Source organism: Halichoerus grypus, chromosome 15 (assembly GCF_964656455.1).
Source record: "Halichoerus grypus chromosome 15, mHalGry1.hap1.1, whole genome shotgun sequence".
Classification (NCBI taxonomy): domain Eukaryota; kingdom Metazoa; phylum Chordata; class Mammalia; order Carnivora; family Phocidae; genus Halichoerus; species Halichoerus grypus.
Genome location: NC_135726.1, coordinates 54,281,868 through 54,303,252, shown reverse-complemented (window position 1 = coordinate 54,303,252; position 21,385 = coordinate 54,281,868). Strand labels below are relative to the sequence as shown.

The window sequence follows — 21,385 nt, the reverse complement described above, 5'->3', positions numbered from 1 at the left end:
GAAGGCCTAAAAAGGGCATGGGGGGAGGGCGTCCGGGCTCTCGGTGCCGCCTCTTTAGCTGTGAAGTCTATCAACCCACCGCAGATAAAGTTGTTTTTTTATTTCGTGAAATCGGTAGAAAAGAAGACCGCATTGCTCTGAAGCTCAGCTGACAGGAAGGAGGGTGTGCAGCTGCAAGTTCGAGAGCTATCGGACCCCAAAAGGCAGGGGTGGGTCCTAGCACCCTGCGCGCCCCGACCCTCTACGTAGGTAACAGGGAGGATCTGGGGAATTGGTGGCGTCCGGGCCGAGAAGCGCGAGAAAGAAAGGGTCTGCCCTGAGTCCAGAGGGGCACTGTGTACTCTAGGGAAAGTGAAGCAACGAGGGGAAAAAGTGAAGCAATGGCCGGTACTGGAGGTCGGCTGTAAAAAAAAACCAGGAAAAGTAGCGGGGAGTGGGGGGAGGGCAGGAGTCTGCACTGGGGGATCTAAGGGAGAGAAGAGTGGACCCTGAAAATGGGAGGCAGTCCACTCTATAAAGTGTGTGTGTGTGTGTGTGTGTGTGTGTGTGCGCGCGCGCCCTACACTAGGCAGGCTGCTGGGGGGGAATGGTGGATGGGACGGTCTACGGTGGAAATGGGTGAGGGGCTTTTCTGTGGGGGAATTGTAGAAGGGGTCTACAACACGGATAAGTGCGGGAGGTAGAGATCTACAAGTGAATAACGTCTGCCCTGAAATAACTAGGGGAGGCTCTACCTTGGAAGTGAAGGTAACTGCATTGGGTGATGTGGGGGAGGGGAGAGGAGAAAAGGGTTTACAACGGAAGAGGGAAGGATCTACACTGGCGGAATTGGGAAGGTTACAGGGTCTGCACAGAAGTAGGTGGGGAAAGAAGGGGGGTCTCAAATGCATTGGGGAGGAAGTCCTCGATGAATTGGGGGAACCTGTCTGGAGGATGAAAAGAGGAGGTGTCCTGTTTTATACCCCAGGAAAACATAAGTGAGGGACATTGCACTGCGTCCCCCAGAGAGGAAGGTCTGGGTGCGGAACCCTCGGGCCGGGTGGGCCTATGAAGCCATCCGCGCCCACGAACTGCCCTCTAAGCGCAGGCCGGACCATGGGAACCCCAAAGCCACGGATCTTGCCCTGGCTGGTGTCGCAGCTGGACCTGGGGCAGCTGGAGGGGGTAGCCTGGCTGGACGAGAACCGCACGCGCTTCCGCATCCCCTGGAAGCACGGCTTGCGGCAGGATGCCCAGCAGGAGGACTTCGGCATCTTCCAGGTGCGTGAGCTTCCCGGACGCGGGGAACCCTGAGTTAACAGCCGGGAGGGGTGGACTTGCGGGGGGCGGAGCCGAGAAAGCCAGGTTAGCACGCGTGCTGCTGGCAGGCGGGGACGCCGGCAGGTGGAGGTGAGTGGAGTTAGGACAAGACTGGGCAGGGTTAGTAGGAGCAGCCGACTGGTGTCGGATAGCAGGCAAGGCTGGAGCGGCGGGGTTCCGGAAAAAGAACCGGAAAAGCGGCGTTAGAACTAGAAAGAAATGCAAACTGGGCATTCTGGGCTCGCAGGGGGCGGGTCTCTTGGTCCTAGAATTCTGGGGGCGGGTCTCAGAACCTTAGAGGCGAGACGTGGCCCCGAAGCTGAGGTGATTTCTCACGAAATGAGGATACGGCAGTGGTGGTAAGCCGAGTTAGAGTGCGAGGGGGCGGGGTTACTACGGAAGGTGTCCTGGGGCAGGTTGGTGGCGGAGTTAGACACCCAGTAGGACCTGGAAGGCTGACTTAGAAAGCAAAGCTTTTCAAAAGGTGAAGATAGGGGGCCTTAGGATGCAGAGAAGCCGAGAGTTTGGGGATGGATCCGTGCCGAGTTAGAACGTGCCAGGGGAGCGAACCCTTGGGGCGCGGTCTTAGTCATCCTCCTCACTATCCTGGTACCCACTGCATCCCCAGGCGTGGGCCGAGGCCAGCGGTGCCTACACTCCTGGAAAGGATAAACCTGATCTGCCCACCTGGAAGAGGAATTTCCGATCCGCCCTGAACCGGAAGGAGGGGTTGCGTTTAGCGGAGGATCGGAGCAAGGACCCCCAGGACCCGCACAAGGTCTATGAGTTTGTGATCTCAGGTGTGCCAGAAGTGGGGCTTCACATGGAGGGATGGGATTTTGAGCGTCCCCAGCACCCTACTCCACTCACCACCTTCCTCGACAGGAGCTGGGAACTTACCTGAGTTGGACACCTCTCCGGAGGGCAATGGCAGATGCAGTACCTCGGATACCCAGGTAAGAATGCACCCCAACCCTCCTGCCCTCAGTCTGACCCATCTTCTGTGTCCCCACGGCCTTGTTCAGGCATCCCCCTCTCCCCCTGGACCATCACCCCAGTCTTCTTCCTGAGCCTCCATCCTCTCCCCTGCAGGCTGTCCCCCAACTGATCTAGAGCTGACCCTGACCCTCCCCCTGCTCATAGCCCTTCCATGGCTTCCAGCGTCCTCAGGAGAAAGTTCAGAACTTTCACCGGGCGTTTAGTACTCTAAGACACCTTCCCAGAATTTCATAGCCTCCGTTGCTATTTAGAGTACCTTTAGCCTCTTGGGAACCCTGAACCACCCTACCCTTGATCTTGCTGATGTCTGTGCCAGGGCAAGTCCCCTCTGAAATTGTGTCCAGCCCTCTCTGCCCAGGTCTTGCTTGCACAAGGCCAGATCCTTGGGCTGGAATTAGCTGCTCCCCTGGGGCCAACAGTAGCACTCAGCATATAGGAGAGCATATATTTTGCTGTCTGTGCCCACGGTTGTCTCCAGACCCCCCATCCCCCCTTACAGGAAGCCCCTTGAGGGCAAAGCTCAGGTCTGACTCCTCCCTGGGTCCCAAGGCCTTGGTCTACATGAAGTCTCTAGAAAAGGCTATGGAAATGTCCAGATCCTATTCTTTTTTCTTCTTTCCAGGAAGATATACTAGAGTTACTGGGTGACATGGTCTTGGCCCCATTCCCAGATGGGGGGCCCTCGAGCCTGGCTTTGGTCCCTGAGCAGACCCCTCCATTCTTGCTGAGCCCCACCATAGACATCCCTGCTCCCTGCCCAAACTCGGAGCCCCCTGAAAACCCACTGAGGCAGCTCTTGTTGCCTGAGGAAGGTGAGTGCCAGCTGTGGGGTGGGAGGTGCTGGGGCGCTGTGCCCCCTAATGCTCTCTCAATCTTGCTCCCCCTTCATGTCCCTTCTGCCACTGCTCAGAGTGGGAGTTCGAGGTGACTGCCTTCTACCGGGGCCGCCAAGTCTTCCAGCAGACTGTCTTCTGCCCGAGGGGCCTACGGCTGGTAGCATCAGAAGCAGGGGACAGGACGCTGCCCGGACAGCCAATAATACTGCCAGACCCTGGGGTGTCACTGACAGACAGGGGCGTGACGTGCTATGTGAGGCGTGTGCTGAGCTACCTGGGCGGGGGACTAGCTGTGTGCAGGGCAGGACAGCGGCTCTGGGCCCGGAGGCTGGGGCACTGCCACACGTACTGGGCCTTGGGCGAGGAGCTCCTCCCTGACAGCGGTCATGGACCCAGCGGCGAGGTCCCCAAGGATGAGGAGGGAGACGTGTTCGACCTGAGGCCCTTCATGTCAGGTGAGTGAGGCAAGGCCTTATAGCTCTGCTGTGGGAAGAGTAGGTCACGGTCACTGGGGGCGCCTGGGGGGCTCAGGAGGTTAAGTGTTTGACTTTTTTTTTTTATTCATGGGACAGAGAGAGAGATATAGAGAGAGGGAATATGAGCAGGGGAGAGAGGCAGAGGGAGAGGGAGATGCAAACTCCTCGCTGAGCCAGGAGCCTGATATGGGGCTCGATCCGAGGACCCTGAGATCATGCCCTGAGCTGAAGGCAGATGCTTAACCATCTGAGCCACCCAGGTGCCCCAAGCGTTTGACTCTTGATTTCGGCTTGGGTCATATCTCAGTCGTGAGATCAAGCCCCAGGTTGGGCTCTGCACTGATCGTGGAGGCTGCTTAAGATTCTCTCTCTTGGGGCACCTGGGTGGCTCAATCGGTTAAGCGTCTGGCTTCAGGTCAGGTCATGATCTCAGGGTCCTGGGATCGAGCCCCATATCGGGCTTCCTGCTCAGCAAGGAGTCTGCTTCTTCCTCTCCCTCTGACCCTCCTCCTCCCCACTTATGCTTCCTCTCTGTATCAAATAAATAAATAAAATCTTTAAAAAAAAAAATCCTCTCTCTCTTCCTCTCCCTCTCTTAAAAAAAAAAAAAAAAAGAAAGATTTCAAACCTCCAGACCTGAGTTCCGATTCAGACCCTGCTGCTTTGCTAGTGTTATAACCTGGGGCAAAAGATGGGACTGCTCTGAGTCTGCCCGAGGAGTGTCTCCTCTGCTGGAGCTGGTAGGAGGCACAGGGCCCAGTGTGCAGAAAGTGCTCGAGGAATTAACTGCCATAGTCCTCGTTATTATCAGTTATTAGTGTGGATAGACAGACGCAGGAGAGAGAAGTCCTTTAGGCTACTATCAGGAGAACGTGGCCTTCGGGGGTTAAAGAGTAGCAACTGCCAACCACCTTGTACTCCAACCACCTTGTACTCCAGAATCAGGGACCATCCTTGTGGGGAGTGTACTCCTTCCTATCCCAAACAGGGGAGCGGTGCAGATCTTCCAGCCCCACCCTGATGGGAGGAAAAGCATTTAAGATTGTGCCGGGACTTTTCCTAGGTCAGCAGCCATCTGGTCATGGTGGTGTAGGTATGTCAGGCTTCGGGTCAGAGGAGAAGGTGAGGCTGATAGGTTTGGGGGACAGGGAGGGGCAGGTGGTGGTGGTGGGGGGTCCTCCTCCCATGACTGACTAGGATCTCGGGCCCCCAGATCTGATTGCCTTCATCGAAGGAAGCCGACACTCACCACGCTACACCCTCTGGTTCTGCGTGGGGGAGCCATGGCCCCAGGACCAGCCGTGGACCAAGAAGCTCGTGATGGTCAAGGTGCTGCAGTCCTGGGCTCCTGGAGCTAAGGGGTGGATCTTAACAAAGGGAGGAGGAACTACAACTTGCAGAAGCCCCTCTGAGGAACTACAACTTCCAAGAGTCTCTGCAACCACCAGTTCCTCATCCCCAGGAGCTTCTGGGTGTCCCTCTCATGGCCTCACCCCCAGAACCTGTTTTGAACTCTCAAAGCCATGTGGAAGTCAGTGGACTACAAGTCCTAGCAGCCTCTGTGAGGAACTACAGCTCCTAGGAGTCCTTCTGACCACAAGCTGCTCAGCCCTAGCTTCTGGGAACCCCTCCAGCATCTCAGCCCTAGGAAACTTCCCAGGCTGCTGGTGGTTGTGGTTATGGAGAAAACTACAACTCCCAGCGGCCCTGGGCCTAATGGTTCATCCTGGGTTATAGTGGGGGCTGTTGGGAGTTGTAGTCCACTCAACCCCACCCCTGCCAGTAAATAGTGTTGAGTGTTTCCCCTGACTCCTGTTTTTCCCCCCACCTCCCGCAGGTTGTTCCCACATGCCTCAGGGCCCTGCTGGACATGGCACGGTCAGGGGGCGCTTCCTCACTGGAGAACACTGTGGACCTGCACATTTCCAACAGCTACCCACTCACTCTCACCTCAGACCAGTACAAGGCCTACCTCCAGGACCTGGTCGAGGACATGGATTTCTAGGTCACTGAGGTCTGACCCCTCACTCCTCACGGGTGCTGCCCCCTCGTGCCTTCACCTTGGCCAATAAACTGTTTCTTGCCACTGTCACCACTTGTGTGTCTGGTGTTGGGTGTTAGCTAGGTCCAGGCTAGCCCTGACCTAGGCTAGGCATTATTCCTTCTTAGGACCTCAGCTTACACATCTGTGCAAGCAACCCACAGCCCAGATGCTCACTGCATGACGACCAGACACTGTGCAGGGGGCAGCTGATACGTGTCACCTCCTTACCTCTTCCCAGGGACCTGGTGAGGAGGGGACAGTCACCCCCATTTTACAGACCAAGAAACTGACACTAGGAGAAGAGCAAAGGTCACAAAGCAGGAAACACAAGATGGGTTAGAATCCAGTCTGACTCCAGGGTTGCTGCTCTCCAAGGGAGGCCGTGGGGCAGAATCTAGAACCCCTGGCTTGTCTATGGACAGTTCAGGCCACTGTCCAGTAGGCAAAGAGCCTTTCACCTGGATCATCCTGTCAGGTGGGGGAGGGGGGCTTAGGTCCCCTCCCAGCTCCTGCTGGGCGACCTCAAGGCAAGTCCTGCTTCCCAGGCCATGGGCCCCCCTCTGCACGGGGCTGGAACAGGCAGTTGTAGAAGAGCTCTGTGCCCCAGCCTTAAAGCCCACCCACCCCAGCGACCCCGGTGTTACCACCTCTCCTCACTAGGTCTGGGTTCGGGGTAATGGGGCCTGATGGAGGCCAGTGTGGCCCTGACTCACTGTGTGGCCCCTGCTGCTCTGTGCCTCAGTTTCCCTCTCTACCCCAGGAGAGTGGATAAGATCACCCCAGCCTCATAGCACTGGTAAAAAGAGAATCCAGGGGCGCCTGGGTGGCTCAGTCGTTAAGCATCTGCCTTCGGCTCAGGTCAGGATCCTGGGGTCCTGGGATCGAGCCCCGCATCGGGCTCCCCGCTCAGCGGGAAGCCTGCTTCTCCCTCTCCCACTCCCCCTGCTTGTGTTCCCTCTCTTGCTGTGTCTCTATCAAATAAATAAAATCTTAAAAAAAAAAAAAAAAAAGAATCCAACTCCATGGGGGACAAAGATCGTGTTGCTGGGGCAATTCCAGGGCAGACCGATAGCACCCAGGTACCCTGAGCTTAGAAGACCCTGAGCAGGTGGGACCTGGGACCCCAACACCCCACCCACCACCACTTTCTGTCAAGAGCAGCGGCTGACTATGTACCACGTATGCTTCTAAGTGCTTCACTTGCCTGGGTCTTCATCCCTCCAACACCCACTTCAAAGATCAGGAAACTGAGGCCCAGAGAGGCAGATGCACTGCCGCGAGTCACCGCCTGCTAAGCACCCTCGGACTCGGGCCAGACCGCCCGTGTAGCTCTTCTCAACCCTTTCCCAAACCGGTCTCTGAAAAGAAAGGGCTAAAATCATGGGGCTGAGGGCTAACATTTCATGAAATCTTTAATGAAATTGGGGGAGGGGCACAAACAGAAGGGAGGGGCAATGGGGACAGGCTTGGGGGCATGGGGCACAGGGCGCGGCAGGGCAGGGGGCTCTCCTCTTCCCTGCAGCAACCCTCCCCCAATCATCCCACTGATGGGGGGAGGGAAGTGGGGAGGTGGAGCCATAAATACGTCCAGAATTCCAAAGAGGCGAAGAAGGGAAGGGGTGGCTGAGGGTCTCAGAGAGGGGGCAAGGGCAGGCCTGGGCCACCCTTGTCAGGGGGCCCGGGCTCCTTGGGCGGTCGTGGGGGCCCTGGGGGGTCGCCTGGCTTGCGGCCGTGCTTGCGAAAGTAGCGGTAGCGTTGGACGTAGGCCCGCACCAAGTTGCTCACCTTCACTGGGTTGATCTCCCCGCTTTTGCTGTGGCAGATCTAGGGAGTGAGGGGCAGCTGCGGTCACCCCCAGGGTCCCCTCCACCTGGACTGCTGAGCACAGCTTGCAACTAGGATGGGAGCTGCTCTCCCCCAATTCCAGGCCTACACCCCTACTTGTACCCCTGATGCCAGCAGGACAGGCCGCGGCGGGCTTGAGCAGATCCTGTCACCCTCCTCGCCTTCCAGACAGACCCGCCACTCCCGGCTCCCCGTCTGTGTAGCATCGGTCTGCGCGTGTCCGTCTCTCCTCATGCTCTCCCCACCTCTGTGTACCTGTCCCCCCCCGGGCCCCACCTTGTGGACAGCCTTCCTCAGGATGTCCTTGTACTCCTCCTTGGTGATGTCCTTCTTCTGATAGTACGGCTTGATGGCCAGTTTTACCTCCTCCACCGCCCGCTCCTGTGTGTGCAGCTTCTTCAAATACTGGCACAGGTGGCAACAGGGCGGGAAGAAGGGACAGCAAAGGCCAGATGAGTTGCTGCAGAAGCCCTGGCCTCCCCTCCCCTGCCTGCCAGCTCAGCCTCTGCCCTGCACTCCCCTTGCTGCGGTCCCCCCAGACCACAGGCCAGGCTGGGCCTCTGAATGTCACTTGAGCATCCGCTAGGCTGGACCCTGGGCCCTCCCTGGTGGCCCTGGACCAGGAACCACACGTCCACTGCCCGCACAAAATGTACACGAACTAAGAGGTGGGCAATGCCATCTTCCGGGCAACGGGCTGTTGCACCAGGACAGGAAAACATCCAGACGTGACCGAAAGGAAAATTGCCCTGAGGCCCACGGGCAGGAGCCAGATGCAGCTGAAGAAAAACCTGTCCGAATTTGCCCGGCAACCACTCTCCCTCCTGCCCTCCAACAGATGCCTGATCTTCCTTTTGGAAACCACCCTCCCTCTTACCCAGAAAGACGGGAGGGAGGGACAGGGGTAACCACGAAGTACACAGTCGCGCGGACGCGTGTCGGCACGTAGGTGTGTTTATGTCGTGTTTCCGTACCTCTCCCCCTCTCTATTTGCACGTAATTAAAAAAAAAAAAAAAAATCTGCCCAGCACCCATCTCCCGCTCATCCGTTTGAGGGAAAGTTGAGTTCCTTACAATTTAATGACTTTGGTTTGCTCTAAGTTCCCGCCTGTTGGCATCAGTCTCCTGTCCTCCTTGGGCCCCTGCGTCTCAGCATCTGTTCCCGTTCTCTGCAAAGCTGCCACCAGCCACCCACCTCCCCCAAGCCCAGCGCACCTTGTCTGTGTCCCCACGTCCCTCGGAGCTGCTGCTGCCCTCTCGCTTGTCGGACGCTGCAGCCAGCCCAGTGGGGGTGGGAGGGGTTGAGCCACAGCCCCCCAGGGGGAGGCTGCCAGGGAGCAGGTAGCTGGAGGGGCCAGGGGGCAGACCCAGAGACGTGGGCACAGGAGTTGGTGTCACCCCCAGAGTAGAGGGTGGCTTTCGGTGGCTGAGGATCTGTGGGAAGAGGTTGGAGAGAGGATGAATAAAGGGAGGGGGAGGGGAAGGGGGACCACGCACCTCCATTATTCCCGCCCCGGTTTCCCAATAGTCCCAGGCGCCAGAGGCTCCTCTTCTGGCCAATCCCTTCCTTGTCCCAAGGCCTGCTGGGAATTGCAGTTCCTCCCCTAACCAAAGTCAGGTGACAAGAGAAGGGACTGTGGGGACTCTTCCCCCGGGGAGCCCACCTGGTTGGTGGCCTGGATCAGCTCCTGGGCCTTTGCTCGGCTCGCCAGATTGGCTTCTTCCATCTTGAAGAGAAGTGCAGTCACTGCAAGAGGCGGACAGTTGAGGAAAAGGAGATCAGGAGTTGACACGAGAGGGGCTGGTGAGCGTCACCTGGCCACCTGCTGCCATCCCCCACCCTGGGCCCCTAGTGAGGCCATGGGTCTTGGGCTCAGAGCTGGGAAAAGGAGGCCTCAGCCACTGAGAGAACCACTCTGCAACCCCCCACCCCGTTCTTAGGACTTAAGGTTTGTGTGTGGTCAGGGGGCAATATGGCCGGGTCACTCAGGGACAAGGTGGTGGCAGAGATGAGATTCTGTCTCAAGCCCCCTGTGGCCTACTGCCATCCCCCAAGGGACACTGCTCCCCCCTCACCCTCTTCTTTCTGGTCCCTCTACCACCTCGCTTATCCTAGTCCGCCTCCAGGCGGCCCCCAGGACACAGCCTACCCCTCCAGTCTGTGCTGGGCTAGCCACCCCTGCACTCATCTGCCTGCCCTCTCCCAGCACACCCAGACACCGACGAGCCTTCTGGACAGGTCCTGATCCAGCCCTCACCCACCCAAGCCCCTCACAGCCTGGGACACTACATACCGACCCCTTCCAAGGCATCTCCACTGCCTCCAAGTCTGTCCCCCTGCGACCTCATCCTCGCAATCCTGTCCCTGCCCCAGCCTGCCCCCCCCTCCGGCCCCAGGGCACACTCACAGGCCAGGACGCCGCTGGTGGTGCAGTCCACACCAGCAGGCAGGTTCCAGGGCATGGGCGGGGGCAGCGTGGGCAGCTGGGAGACACGGGTGGCCGGCCCATCTTCTGCCCCCGAGTCACCAGCTGTGGACCCCGCGCTAGGGGCAGTGCTTGGGGCGGCTGCAGCCGTGCTGGTGGCCGTGGTGGTGGCAGGCTGCTGCTCCTCCTCCTCCTCTTCCTCCTCCTCCTCTTCCTCCTCCTCCTCCTCCTCCTCTGCCCCACCTCGGACCCCAGCCTCCTCGGTGGCCTCTTCGGGAAGGAAGGAGACCTCGGGTGTCTTGCAGCTGCTATCCACGGTCTGCGAGTCCGGCGTGAGCGCGGGGGGCGGAGGGGCTGCCTTAGGGGGCGGGGTGCTGGGGGCCTTGGCTGCCCGCTCCTCCCCGGACCAGGAAGTCTCCTCCACCCCCTTGGCCCCCGCCGCCTGGCTGCAGCTGTCCGCCTTGGACTTCTTCAGCGTCACAGGGCCGCCGCTGCCCCCACCGCTGCCCCCGCCGCGGATCTTTTTCCTGGTCTTGGATGGCTTGGTCTTTCCCTTGGTCCCCTTGGCTTTCTTGGCCCCAGCCTTGGCCTTGACCTTGGTCTTTTTGGGCTTGGTGCTGCCCGGAGCTGCTTTGGCCACTTCTGCAGGGGCCCGCTCATCGGGCTTGAGGAAGGGGGAGCGGCTCTCCCGGTCGCGGCTGAACTTGACCCCGATGGAGCCCAGGCCGGCCGACGCCGCCTCCTTGGCTGGCGTGGTACTGCTGACACCTTCACGGATCAGCACCGCCACCTTGGACTGCAGCTTCACCTTCCGGGAGGAAGAGGAGCACGACGAGGAGGACGAGCCCGAGCCACTGCTGACCGGTGGCTTTGGCGGGGGCCCCGAGGAGGGCGCTGACTCCTTGGGAGGCCGAGCCTTCTTGGATGACCTGTCCCTGTCCCTGTCCCGGTCCCGATCCCGATCCCGATCCCCCCCATCCAGCGCCTTCCGCCGTGATCCCTTTTCCCGGGAGGAAGAGGAGGAGGAAGCAGCCCCGGAGCGTCGGCGGTCCTTCTCGCTGCTCTTGCCACCCCGCTCCTCGGCGCTCAGTCCCTCTGAGTCGTACAGGACCTCGCGCTTGGGCGACGAGGCCGGGGCCGGTGAGGGGCCTCGGGGGTCGGACTTGTCAGGCCGGCCCACGGTGATGGTCCGCTTGATGGCGAAGAGATCGTGGTCCGTGAGGTCCTGGATGGAAGGTGGCACAGCCCCCCGGCGGCGGCTGTCGCGCTCTCCACCCAAGGAGCTGGAGCCGGAGGGCGGCTGGGTGGGCACCGGGGCCTTCTCGCTGTCTCCAGACCGCTTCTCGCCCCGGGACCGCGACCGCTTCTTCTTCTTCTTGCTGCCGCCGCCATCTCGGTGCTTGCCGCGGTGCCGCTCGCGCCTGGAGGACGACGAGGAGGAGGTGGCCGGGGGCGGGGAGGCCGAGCGCCGCCGCCGCCGCCGCTTCTCCCGGGACCGGGACCTGCGGCTGCCCCCGCGGCGGCGGTCGGCGCTGCGCGAGCGGCGGCGTGCCGAGCGGGACCGCGAGCGGCGGCGGGCGGACGCCGAGGCGTGCGAGCCGGGCTTGCGGTCCCGGGAGCGGTGCTTCTTGGAGTCCCAGGGGGAGGCCGGGGCCGGTGGGGCCGGCGGCGCGCCCGACGAGGACGAGGCGGCCTCCTTGGCCTCGCCGCCGCTCCGCTTGCGCTCCCGCCTCGACTTCTTGCGGGTGGGGGGGCCCGCGGGGGCGGCGGCGGCGGCAGCGGCGGCGGCGGCGGCCGGGGAGGGCGAGCGCTGGCGGTAGCGCTCCCGCCGCTGGGTCAGGATCTTGCGGCGCAGGTCCAGGCCGCCCCAGCGCGTGTCGGCGGCCGGCGGGGCCGGGGCCGGCTCGCCTAGGTCCACCTGCAGGGCGCCCTCGCCGTCGGACTCGGCGTGCAGAGACAGGAAGTCGTCCCCCTCGGGGGCCCGGGGAGCGGGCGGCGGGGGCGGGGGCTGGGCGGCGGGGGGCGCCGCGACGGCAGGAGGGGGGCGGGCCGCCCGGGTACCGCCGGCCCGAAAGAGGGACACCGCCACCCGGGGCTCCTCCTCGGGCTGGACGATCTCGCCCTCCTCAATCTCTGAGTCGCCTGGTGGCAGCAGGGCTGGCGGGATGGCGGCTCCACCGGCTGTCACCACCTCCACCGAGACCTTGCCTTCCCGACAGGCCTCCGCCTCGGTCCCCACCACGAAGACACGCCGGCGGGTGGCTCCGTCCACCCGGGTGGAGTCCACCTGGGGCGGCGTTCCCGGGGCTGGCGTTGGCTGTGGGGGCTGGGGGTCCGGGCGGGGGCTCTCGTCACCTGGGAAGTCCTGGCTCAGGCTGTTGTCATCATAGATGCCCGCCAGGGTCTCAGAGATGCGACTGATGCTCTGAGACAAGCCTTCCTCCTCCTCCTCTTCCTCTTCTTCCTCTTCCTCCTCCTCTTCCTCCTCCTCCTCCTCTTCTTCCTCAGGCGAGGGGGTCCCCGCTGATGAGCTGGGGTTGGAGCCAGTGGGCTCGAAGGGGTCGTACTTCTGCTCCGGAGCAGGCGGTGGGGAGTAGGCCTCATCGGTGGGGTGGAAGGGGTCATAGATGTCGAATCGGGGCGCAGGTGGGGCCGGGGGTGCTGGGGGTGGTGGAGGTGGGGGAGGGGAAGGGGAGGAGGATGAAGGAGAAGGGGAGGGCGAGGAGGACGCAGAGGAGGGGGCAGGGGGCGGGGCGGGGCCCCCGTCTCCGGTGCCCAAGGTGAGGAGGTGGCGGGCACAGGAGGGTCGAGAAGAGTGGGGCTGTGGAGAAACTGCAAAGGAACGGTGGAGACGAGAACCGTGGTCAGGTGCAGACCCTCCTCCTGCTGTCCTGCACAGGGGCCTGCAGGCAGGACGCCACCCCAGCCACTGCCCCCCTCTGGTGGCCCTCGCTGCGCCAGCAGGCACGGCTCTCAGCACTTTACTCGGCTCGACTCACAGCACGTTCCCACAGCCCCGTTGCAGGTACTACGTCCTTACCGGAGGACACTGAGGCTCAGGGAGCTGCAGGATCTTCCCAAAGGGCCCACAGCGGGGAGACGTTGGGGCGCAAACTCGGTCAACCGAGCCTGTGCTCCCGTACCCTGAGACGTCCACTGGCCTGCAGCCCAAGAACCCCCTGACTGGTGTTACCGCAGAAGCCACGGGCCAGAGCGGGGCGGCCGGGATTTGAACCCAAGACCGCCTGCAAGGCCGAGCTCTGGCCCGCTGCCCCGGCTGCCTCTGGTGGAAATTTATTGTTTTACGGAGGGCATCGCGTGTAGCTGCAAAGGTGACAACTCCCTCTCGAGAGCCAGGAAGTGGCAGAGCTGGGGAGCCCTGACTGCCAGCGTCCTCACCCAACGTACGTCACTCTGTGACGAGCCCCATCCGAGGGGCTGCACCTGCTCAGGACTCAGAGACACCACTGACAGGCGACAGGAACCACCAGTGTCCGCCACCGTCCTACCGGCCAGGCATCGTGCTTTCCCGCGCCACCTCCTCTGCCCTCCCGAGACCGGGCTTTCTGAGGACATGGTCTCAGCGCCATAAATCCCACGCGCGGAGACAACCGACCAGGGCTGCACCGCCTGACACACACACGGGTGCCGAGGTCCCCCTCCCAACCACATACTATAGGGACCCTGCGACGGCCAGGACGCCAGCACGGTCAGGTGGACGGTGCCAGGACAGCCGGGGCTGAAGAGAGCAGTCCCAGAGTCGCCTCTCAACCTGATCCCAGGCTCTGAGCCCTCACCCGTGACGTGACCAAGGACAAGGACCTCAACTGCTGCCTGCCTTGGTTTCCTCATCTCTACAATGGGGGTTCACACGTTCATTCAGGACATTTTTACTGATCACCTATCTTGTGCCAAGTACGGTTTGGGGTACTAGGAATAGAACAGTGAACACAAGAGACAAAGTCCCTGCCTTCAAGGAGCTCCCATCGAGCAGGGAGAGAAATCTCAATGAGCCACACAGAAAGCCCGCCAGCTGCTGAGGGCTGAGGAAGAAGATAAAGCAGGAGGGGGCGCCTGGGTGGTGCAGTCGGTTAAGCCTCCGACTCTTGATTTTGGCTCAGGTCATGATCTCAGGGTCATGAGATCGAGCCCTGCGTTGGGCTCCATGGTCAGCAGGGAGCCTGCTTGAGATTCTCTCTCTCCCTCTGCCCCTCCCCACCCCTCCAAAATAAATAAATAAATCTAAGAAAAGAAGAAAGAAAAGAAAGCAGAGAAGGATGGTGATGATAGTGTTCACACCTCACGAGGACGAGGGGACTAGATGAGCAGTTCTGTGGAACGAACTAGACTGCGCCCGGCACCACGAGGACTCAGTGAGCATGAGCTCTTGCTACCCTGCTTATGAATTATTACCACCACCAGATGTAGAAAACAGTCCACAGGCTGGAGCAGTCTGGAACTGCAAGACAGCCACTACTTTATATAATTTTTATATGACATAGGATTACGGAAGAGTTTTTATCCCCTAAGTTCTTAATAGTTTCCAAATGGAGGAAGAAAACCATCTGTGATAAGAAAATAAAACATAACCCCAGCATCCCCCCGGCAAAACAGCTCTTAGGTTCCAGATACATCTGTATCACTGAAGGCCTGGGGCCAAATCCCCAAGGCCATCTGTTTTTGTCAATAAAGTTTTATTAGGGCACTACCGTGCCCCTTTGTTCACTTATCCTCTATGGCTTCTAATTTGAAAAGAAATGAAGATATTCTTGTGGGCCCCCAAGAGTGTGGTGGGCCCCAGGTACAATGTTCCCTGAGCCAAATGGCCAAGTCAACCCACGGCTGTGAAAAAAGGTGAAGGGAAACATACACTGGCCAGGCGTGGGAGAGCCACAGTCACGGCAGAACAGCACTCCTGGCTGCCCTCGTGCTACACCTGAGCTCCTTGAGCCTTCCTCTCCTCGCCATCCCTCCCAACTGTGGACATTTGTACAGAAGCGAAGTCTAAACCTGGGGCTCCCACCAGGGTTCCAGGGGCCAGCAGGAGGGGCATCACCGACGAACTGGTTAGACACGCAAATTCCCAGGCCCCACACCTCAGACTCCCTGAATCTGACACTCAGAGCTAAGAGCCCCCCGCTCGCAGGGAGCTGAATTCCCACTGCAGTTCCAGTACCACGTGGAGCCCGGGACGCTGAGTGCCTCGCACGTGCTGGCGATCACGTCAGTGTTTGCTTTACGTGTGTCTGTCCGTAAGCACAGCCTTTATTTTGGTCTAACAGGCAAAGGCTTAAAGGTTTTGTCTAAACGACACGATCGCTACTATTACTACCAACGACAGCTGACTCCCGCACAACTCTGAGGCCGCCTGCTCAGCTCCGCCCTGGCCCCACATACCCGTTTTGCCTGTCCTCCAGGCCCTGAGACGGGGCAGCAGGCTAGGCACGGGCAGAGGAATCGGATCCCTGTCCCCGATTCGGACCTCGGCCACCAGCTCCAGCATGTCCTCGCTTCTGCAGGGCAGAAGGGGGTGAGTGAGCCCGAGGGAAGCTTCCAGCTCCCACACCAAAGGCCTCTCCCACTCCAGCTGCCCAACTACTCACTCGCCAGGCCGCAGGTCCAGGTGGCTGGGAACCCAGGTATCTGGGGGATCCAGAACACTCACCAGCCCCGTGAGGAAGCTGTCTGCGGCCATGTCCAACACCTGGAATAGGCCAGGAGAGGCTCCAACCTGTCCCTGCTCATGTAAGGACCCACAAATCCCATTTCCCCAGCCCCTAAACTCTCAGGAACCCAAACATCTGAAACCCCAAGAAAATGCAGGGATACCACCAATTCCCTCATCCTGACTTGCCTCAGGGACCCAAGGCTCACCCCCACAGATGATGCCCCCAGCCCTTCCACTACTGCTGCTGATCTGGGTCCCCAAACCCACCCCCAGGATCCAGACTCCACTGACCTAGCTCCCCCAACCCCCAGAGTCTGGGCCCCCAGCCCCCTGTTCTTACTCACAGTAGCCGTGTCAGTCCCCCCTGACTCCTGGGAACGGGGCTCTGACCGTGGGCTCCGGCAGCGCCTCCATCGAAGGCCATGACACCGGGAGCCATCTGGAGAGAGATTTGCACGGGGGGTTGGAAACAGGGGACTAGACAGAGACTCTGTGGGGCAGAGGAAAAAGGAGCCTGCCCTAGCTCTTGACAAGGGAACCAAGCGCCTGCCTGTTCGCCCTGCCTCCATCCACCACCCCCCAACTTGGGTCCCAGAAGGACATCCCCAACACCATTCTGAGGTGCCAACACTCTCACCCCTCTGTCCTCCTAGCTGCCCTCAGGATGATGTCCAGACAAGTCAGTGTGGCATTAGAACCTTGCTGTGACCCAGTCCCCATGGAGCGCTCCTGCCTTGCCTCCTGCTCACAGCCCCATGCCCACCAGCCCCAAAGAACCACGGCTCAGTCCCGCAAGGTGCCCGGTGCTGTGCGCCTGCGGGCTGCCTCTGCCTACCAGGCTTTCCTCTTTACCGGACGACCCTAACACATCCTCAGAGACCAGTTCACCTGTCTCCCCATCTAGGAAGCCTTCCCAGACCCCACGCCCCCACACACTCCCTTAACTGGGCCTCCTGCCCTCTCACGGTGCCTCGGGCTACCTCTGCGCTCTGAAGGGGTCTCCCTTCCACCAGACTGGGAGCCCCTCCAAGGCAGCCGTGGGGTCTGACCCATCTTTGGCTCCCTGTGCCAGCACGAGGGTGGTACGCAGGAGGCCTCAGGAAAGCGGTTATGAATGAAATTAGGATAAAGAACACAGAGATGGGATAGGAGGCTAAGAAGAACCAGAACCCATCATACCTTTATCATTTGGCAGATCCCCCTGCAGGGAACTTCCCACAGCCTGCTGAATGGCCCGCTAGAGAAAAGGTGAAGGGTGAAGGGGGTGGAAAGAAAGGGCAGTCAGGGGACTCCTGCAAATGGTCACAAGCTCTGCTCCTGGGAGACAGCCATTCCAGACACCCCTATAACCAAACTCAAACCCTTCAGAGGAGCCAAGAGTCCAGGCTCCCAGCCCCTCCTCCCCCCCAGGGCCCAGGAATCGGGCCCTGAAATCTGAACTTGCAGCCCATCCTTCCCTTGGCCCCAGGTGTCTAGCAGCCTTACCAGGATAAAGGCAGAAGGAGAAAGCGTGGGGTCTCTGTCCGGTGGACCATCGCCCCGATCCTCGCCCGACTCCTCTGTCTTCCCTCGAGACTCATCTTCTTCCTCCATGGTCACCTGGCGGTTGAGGGGGTGAGTTTGGAGTGGAGGCCGGGGCGGGGGAGGCAAGCAGGAAATGGATGCAAAGACCTCAAGGGCCGCCAACATTGCTTTGATCAGCATCCTCTCTGGCATCCCTCCCTCTACCACCGCACTCCAGGCCTTGAGCCTCAGGCCCAGTGCAGCCATCGGAGGGACCAGAGTGGGCTCTCTTCCCTTGCCTGGACCTCAGCTGCCTCCTTTGTAGGCCTTCCCAGCCTCCCGTTTCAACATGGCACTCCCAAGTGCCCAGGGGTTCCCCCACGGCCAAGCTTTAAGACCTTACTGCCCACCCTCCTAAGAGCCAACCCAACGCCAAGATATTTATTTTTGGTTGAGTTGTGATTTCAAATACCGTGCCCCATAGTCTTGCAAACCCTCCTTTCCCAAACTGAGATATGTGCCAGTGGGCTGGGTGTACCTCAAATACCACACAACTGCCTAGAGCATCAATTCTCCTCGATGGCGCGGAACCAAAAAATTGTATTTATATGCAAAAGATGGAACTACAATAGAGCGATGTACAAAACCAGTACTGAACTGAAAACACTGCTTTCAGAAAGGCATGCTGTCCACCCCACCCCACAGAGGGCATCCACCTATGGCCTATCTGTCCATTGGATGAAAGCACGGCTCAAGCTTTCATGACCTCACAGAAATTCTTAGATTATACTAAAGTTGAGAGACTACCTTTCACACTGGTGGGTGCCTGGGTTAGGGCTTCTGGAAGCATGACTATTTCAGCTGCAGGCTTCCCTGTAACCATCAAATCTGCTACTTTGAAAACAATATCCAGTCTCAGAGTTCCCAGAAAGCTTTGAGACCTGTAAGCCCTCACCCCCACCCCTGACTCGTTGTGCTTATCTGGAAATGGGCACAATAGGAATATCTACCTCCAAGGGCTGTGAGAATTGAAAGCGGACTGACTTCTGCCACAGAATCAGCACAGTCCAAGCACTCAATACAAAGTAACAATAATTAGCATCACTAGCCTTCAGGTTTATCTCGGCCACTCTCCCAGCTGCATACCTGCAAAGCAAACACCCTGGTCCTGGTCTCTCTCCTGCCACAGATTTCCAAGCTACGCCAAAGAACCCAGCCACGAGCCTGTGGCTCCTTCCCTAACTTCCACTAACATGTCCTGCCTATAAACCCCTATGGACAGTTCCCAGGCCTGGACCTGCTCTCCAGCACCTCTGGGGGAAGCACATGCTACGCTCAACAGTGACTGTCACGTAACAGAAGCCTAATCAAGATCTGCTGAGTACAGACACAGAGATCTCCAAGCCCTCTGCGGTGTATGAAGATGCTCCCTTGCCCACTTAGACATGCCCTGGGCTTTGCAGACACACCCATGTCTCCTTAGATCTTTTCAACATGAAAAGACATTCTGCCGACATTGCTAGGTCTCTCTAGATCAGTGTTTCCCAAACCACAGTCTGATAGCAGTATAGTGGTTCACAAATAGCTTGTTATTAAAAAAAATAAACTGAACGCAGTAGAAAATTCTTCACAGTACATCACAAAGAGTAAGTGGAAATATTAATTAATGGGACTTTGGCATTAAATACATATGTCAGTATGCAATGGGTCTCAATAAAAAATGTACTTCTTACTGTAGATCAAGGTCAAAAGAATTTGAAAAGCTTTACACTAAATGAGTCTAGATGATCCTACAGACTTCCCCACACTAATGTGGACTAATTCTAATCTCTATAGCTCCAGGGCAATGCAGAATTTAAAAACATTTTTTCATCTGAATTACATTATAAAGTGCAAGTACATTTGAGCTGGGCAAATTTTCCAATACTCTCCTTTGTCTTGTTCTCCACGCGATTATCCAGCCCCAAAAGGCATTCGAATTTGCTCTAGGCATAAAGACTGCACTCTTGCAGTCACACTGAAAGCCACCTAGATGGTTCCAGGTCCTTCTAACTGCCCCCTGCCTCCTGTCACCCAGATTAGACACTCTTCAGACGTTAGAGACCCATCCAGGCCTCACAGCACACCTCACTATTTGCCTCCCTCCCTTGGTGGGCATATCCCACCCCTCTAGGTGGCCCTAAAAGACTTCCTAGCCCTCAAACAGTTCTTCCAGGCCCGCTAAATGGCCCCAGACCCATGTAGGTGAGCCGCATCAAGTCAGCCCATGTAGACACTCCCAGCCCTAAGAGACATACCCCGGGTGCTATAGATGGCTCTGCAGATACTCCTCAGCTCTTGCAGACCTCCTTCACCCTGGGACATATCTCAAGATCTCAAGATGGCCCCAGAACCCTATAAACAGACCCTAACCTCGGGTCAGCCCATAAAGACGATCAACAGTGCCTATAGAAATGACCCAGGCCAGCTAAGTGATGGAGAGCAGGCTCCAGTCCCGGTCCAGCCCGGTGGACGTCCCCAGTCCTCAAGGGGACGCCCCGTAGATGCCCCCCGGAACCCACAGACGCGTCCCGGGGCCTTGAGAAGGCCCCCCGCTCGGCACCAGGTTCCGCCGCCGCTGCCGGGCCAGAGGCCGCCCCGCTAAGTCCTCCAAGGCCCCGCGGCGTGTGGGGAGGACCCCGGGACAACTAGCGACCCGACTCCGCCCCGCCCACCCCGATAGGCCCGAGCCCCGCGGCCCAGACTGCCGCCGCCATCTTACCCCGCCGCTCGGGCTGCGGCTCCGGCCCCGGCGCGGGGCGGGGCGGGCTGGGGGGGCTCGCGAGCAGAGGGAGGAGAGGGGCGGAGCTAAAACGCCGCCGAGCTTGCCGGGACTTCAAGTACCGAGCACGGTGCCGTGAAGGCTCGTGGGAAGTCTCCGGACTCAGTTTCCCAGAAGTCAATGGGGGCACACAGGAAGGGGCGCGCGCGACGGACGCCGGGAGGCGTAGTCCGCGCGTCGCCTCCGTCGCGCGGGGACAGCATGGAGGTGAGAGGTGAAGGGGGCGGGGTTGCGGTAGCCCGCGACAAGGCCCCACGGCGCCCTGCGCGCGTGCGGAGAGAGCTGCGGAACAGGAAGTGACGTGAGAGCACTGCACAGGGCCGCTGCAAGGGAATTGTAGTTCCGAAAAGTGGGCGGTAGAAAAAAAGCTGGACTGACTGGGGGTTGCGCCGCCCAGCTTCTGGGGATCCCAGAATATCCCGGTCTCCTAAGTCCCCTCTAAATTTAGAACCAACGAGCCCGACCCTACAACCTCCTCCTCATTTAGGATGGAAAAATCCAAATTCGATTTCCTCTCAGAGAGCAGGAGTCCGGACTCCCTTTTTCCTCCTCCCTGGAACTTGGGAGTTCGACCCCTCCTTCCTCACAAGCAGGAGTCGGGCCCTCATGCCCATTCTTCCTCCATCCTTCCATTCCTGGTCTCAAACTCGTATTTCACACAGACACAAGTCTTCGGGTTCCCAATCCGAATTCCCTCAGATCCAGATTTCTGAATCCCCGGCCCCACCAACCCCTGGACTCAAGAGTCCGGGCCCCCAGCTGCCTCCTTTACGGAACCTAGTAGTAAAGACTCCCTGATTCCCTGGAATCCAGGCCTCCAGTCTCATTCTCTCCGAGAGATCCCGGAGTCTGGGCCCTCAGCTTCCTCCTCCTTCAAGACCCAGAAATCCTGGCCCTAGGCCCTTCAGTGATGACCCAGCCACCCCGGTTTGGGGGAGCTGGCTCAGGGATTAGGAATGCAGTGATCTCACGGCCCCTCCCTGTCCCGTTACCCCGCTGTCCCCCTCCAGGGCCCCATCTCCCCTCCCAGTCTGTCTTCCGCTTGGCTGGGACTCCGGGAACCGGAAGCCTGGGTCCCTTAGCGGGCGGAGACTCCAGCTCCCAGCCTAGACGCCCGGGTCGGAAGTTTGGCTAGGATCCCAGGACGGAGGTGGAGCTTCCCCTCAAGACCGGCTCCTTCCTCCGAGCGCGCCTATATACGGCCGCGCGCGAGTCGATGAGCCCCGCCTACTAAAACGAGGTCTCGGGGATGGTGCCCTGAGAAGTGGTGTCTCGGGGATCCTCATTTGCATAGCACCTCCCCGAACGATTTTCCGGACCCGTCTGCCGAAAGAGCGAGAGCTCTTATTAGCATAGTCCCGCCCACGGACGGCCCGCCTGCCGAGAGCGCGTGGCGCAGCTCGGGGTGAGCATAGTCCTGATATTAGCATATTCCCGCCCCTTTCGGAATTCCCCTTCACAACGAAAG

The 21,385-nt window shown here is 59.4% G+C and overlaps 2 protein-coding genes across 8 annotated transcripts; one reads left to right on the top strand and one right to left on the bottom strand.

Annotated features, from left to right (window-relative positions):
* Positions 1–16: 16 nt before the first annotated feature.
* Positions 17–5,702, top strand: IRF3 (interferon regulatory factor 3). Of its 5 annotated transcripts, XM_036068205.2 has the most exons (8): positions 21–245; positions 968–1,260; positions 1,928–2,099; positions 2,185–2,255; positions 2,921–3,110; positions 3,209–3,589; positions 4,824–4,939; positions 5,448–5,702. In XM_036068205.2, the coding sequence occupies exons 2-8, from the start codon at positions 1,048–1,050 to the stop codon at positions 5,613–5,615; spliced, it is 1,311 nt and encodes a 436-aa protein (XP_035924098.2). In that variant the 5' UTR covers positions 21–245; positions 968–1,047; the 3' UTR covers positions 5,616–5,702. The 5 variants fall into 5 exon arrangements, with proteins under 5 accessions (XP_035924096.2, XP_035924094.2, XP_035924095.2 ...); XM_036068203.2 differs by having other exon boundaries at positions 17–245; positions 1,083–1,260; positions 4,824–5,585; XM_036068201.2 differs by having other exon boundaries at positions 17–245; positions 4,824–5,585.
* Positions 5,703–7,048: 1,346 nt separating this feature from the next.
* On the bottom strand, positions 7,049–20,015 carry SCAF1 (SR-related CTD associated factor 1). Of its 3 annotated transcripts, none has more exons than XM_036068195.2 (11): positions 19,858–20,015; positions 17,079–17,192; positions 16,773–16,830; positions 15,938–16,032; positions 15,529–15,629; positions 15,323–15,438; positions 9,908–12,757; positions 9,164–9,246; positions 8,715–8,933; positions 7,776–7,904; positions 7,049–7,478 (listed from the first exon to the last, which is right to left on the bottom strand). In XM_036068195.2, exons 2-11 carry the CDS (start codon positions 17,184–17,186, stop codon positions 7,287–7,289), a joined length of 3,951 nt encoding a protein of 1,316 aa, XP_035924088.2. In that variant the 5' UTR covers positions 17,187–17,192; positions 19,858–20,015; the 3' UTR covers positions 7,049–7,286. The 3 variants fall into 3 exon arrangements, with proteins under 3 accessions (XP_035924088.2, XP_077919924.1, XP_077919925.1); XM_078063798.1 differs by lacking the exon at positions 19,858–20,015 and adding an exon at positions 19,394–19,790; XM_078063799.1 differs by lacking the exons at positions 16,773–16,830; positions 17,079–17,192; positions 19,858–20,015 and having other exon boundaries at positions 15,934–16,032.
* Between the last annotated feature and the right edge of the window lie 1,370 nt (positions 20,016–21,385).

Bases quoted from the DNA above. Each gene is read 5' to 3' on its own strand.
- IRF3 (XM_036068201.2), top strand. From the start codon at position 1,048: ATGAAGCCATCCGCGCCCACGAACTGCCCTCTAAGCGCAGGCCGGACC. The intron at 2,100-2,184 runs GTGTGCCAGAAG...CTTCCTCGACAG, and splicing joins CTATGAGTTTGTGATCTCAG to GAGCTGGGAACTTACCTGAG. The intron at 3,590-4,823 runs GTGAGTGAGGCA...TCGGGCCCCCAG, and splicing joins CCTGAGGCCCTTCATGTCAG to ATCTGATTGCCTTCATCGAA.
- SCAF1 (XM_036068195.2), bottom strand. From the start codon at position 17,186: ATGGAGGAAGAAGATGAGTCTCGAGGGAAGACAGAGGAGTCGGGCGAG. The intron at 16,831-17,078 runs GTAAGGCTGCTA...CCTTTTCTCTAG, and splicing joins CTCCTTCTGCCTTTATCCTG to CGGGCCATTCAGCAGGCTGT. The intron at 7,479-7,775 runs GTGGGGCCCGGG...CTCACTCCCTAG, and splicing joins TGAGGAAGGCTGTCCACAAG to ATCTGCCACAGCAAAAGCGG.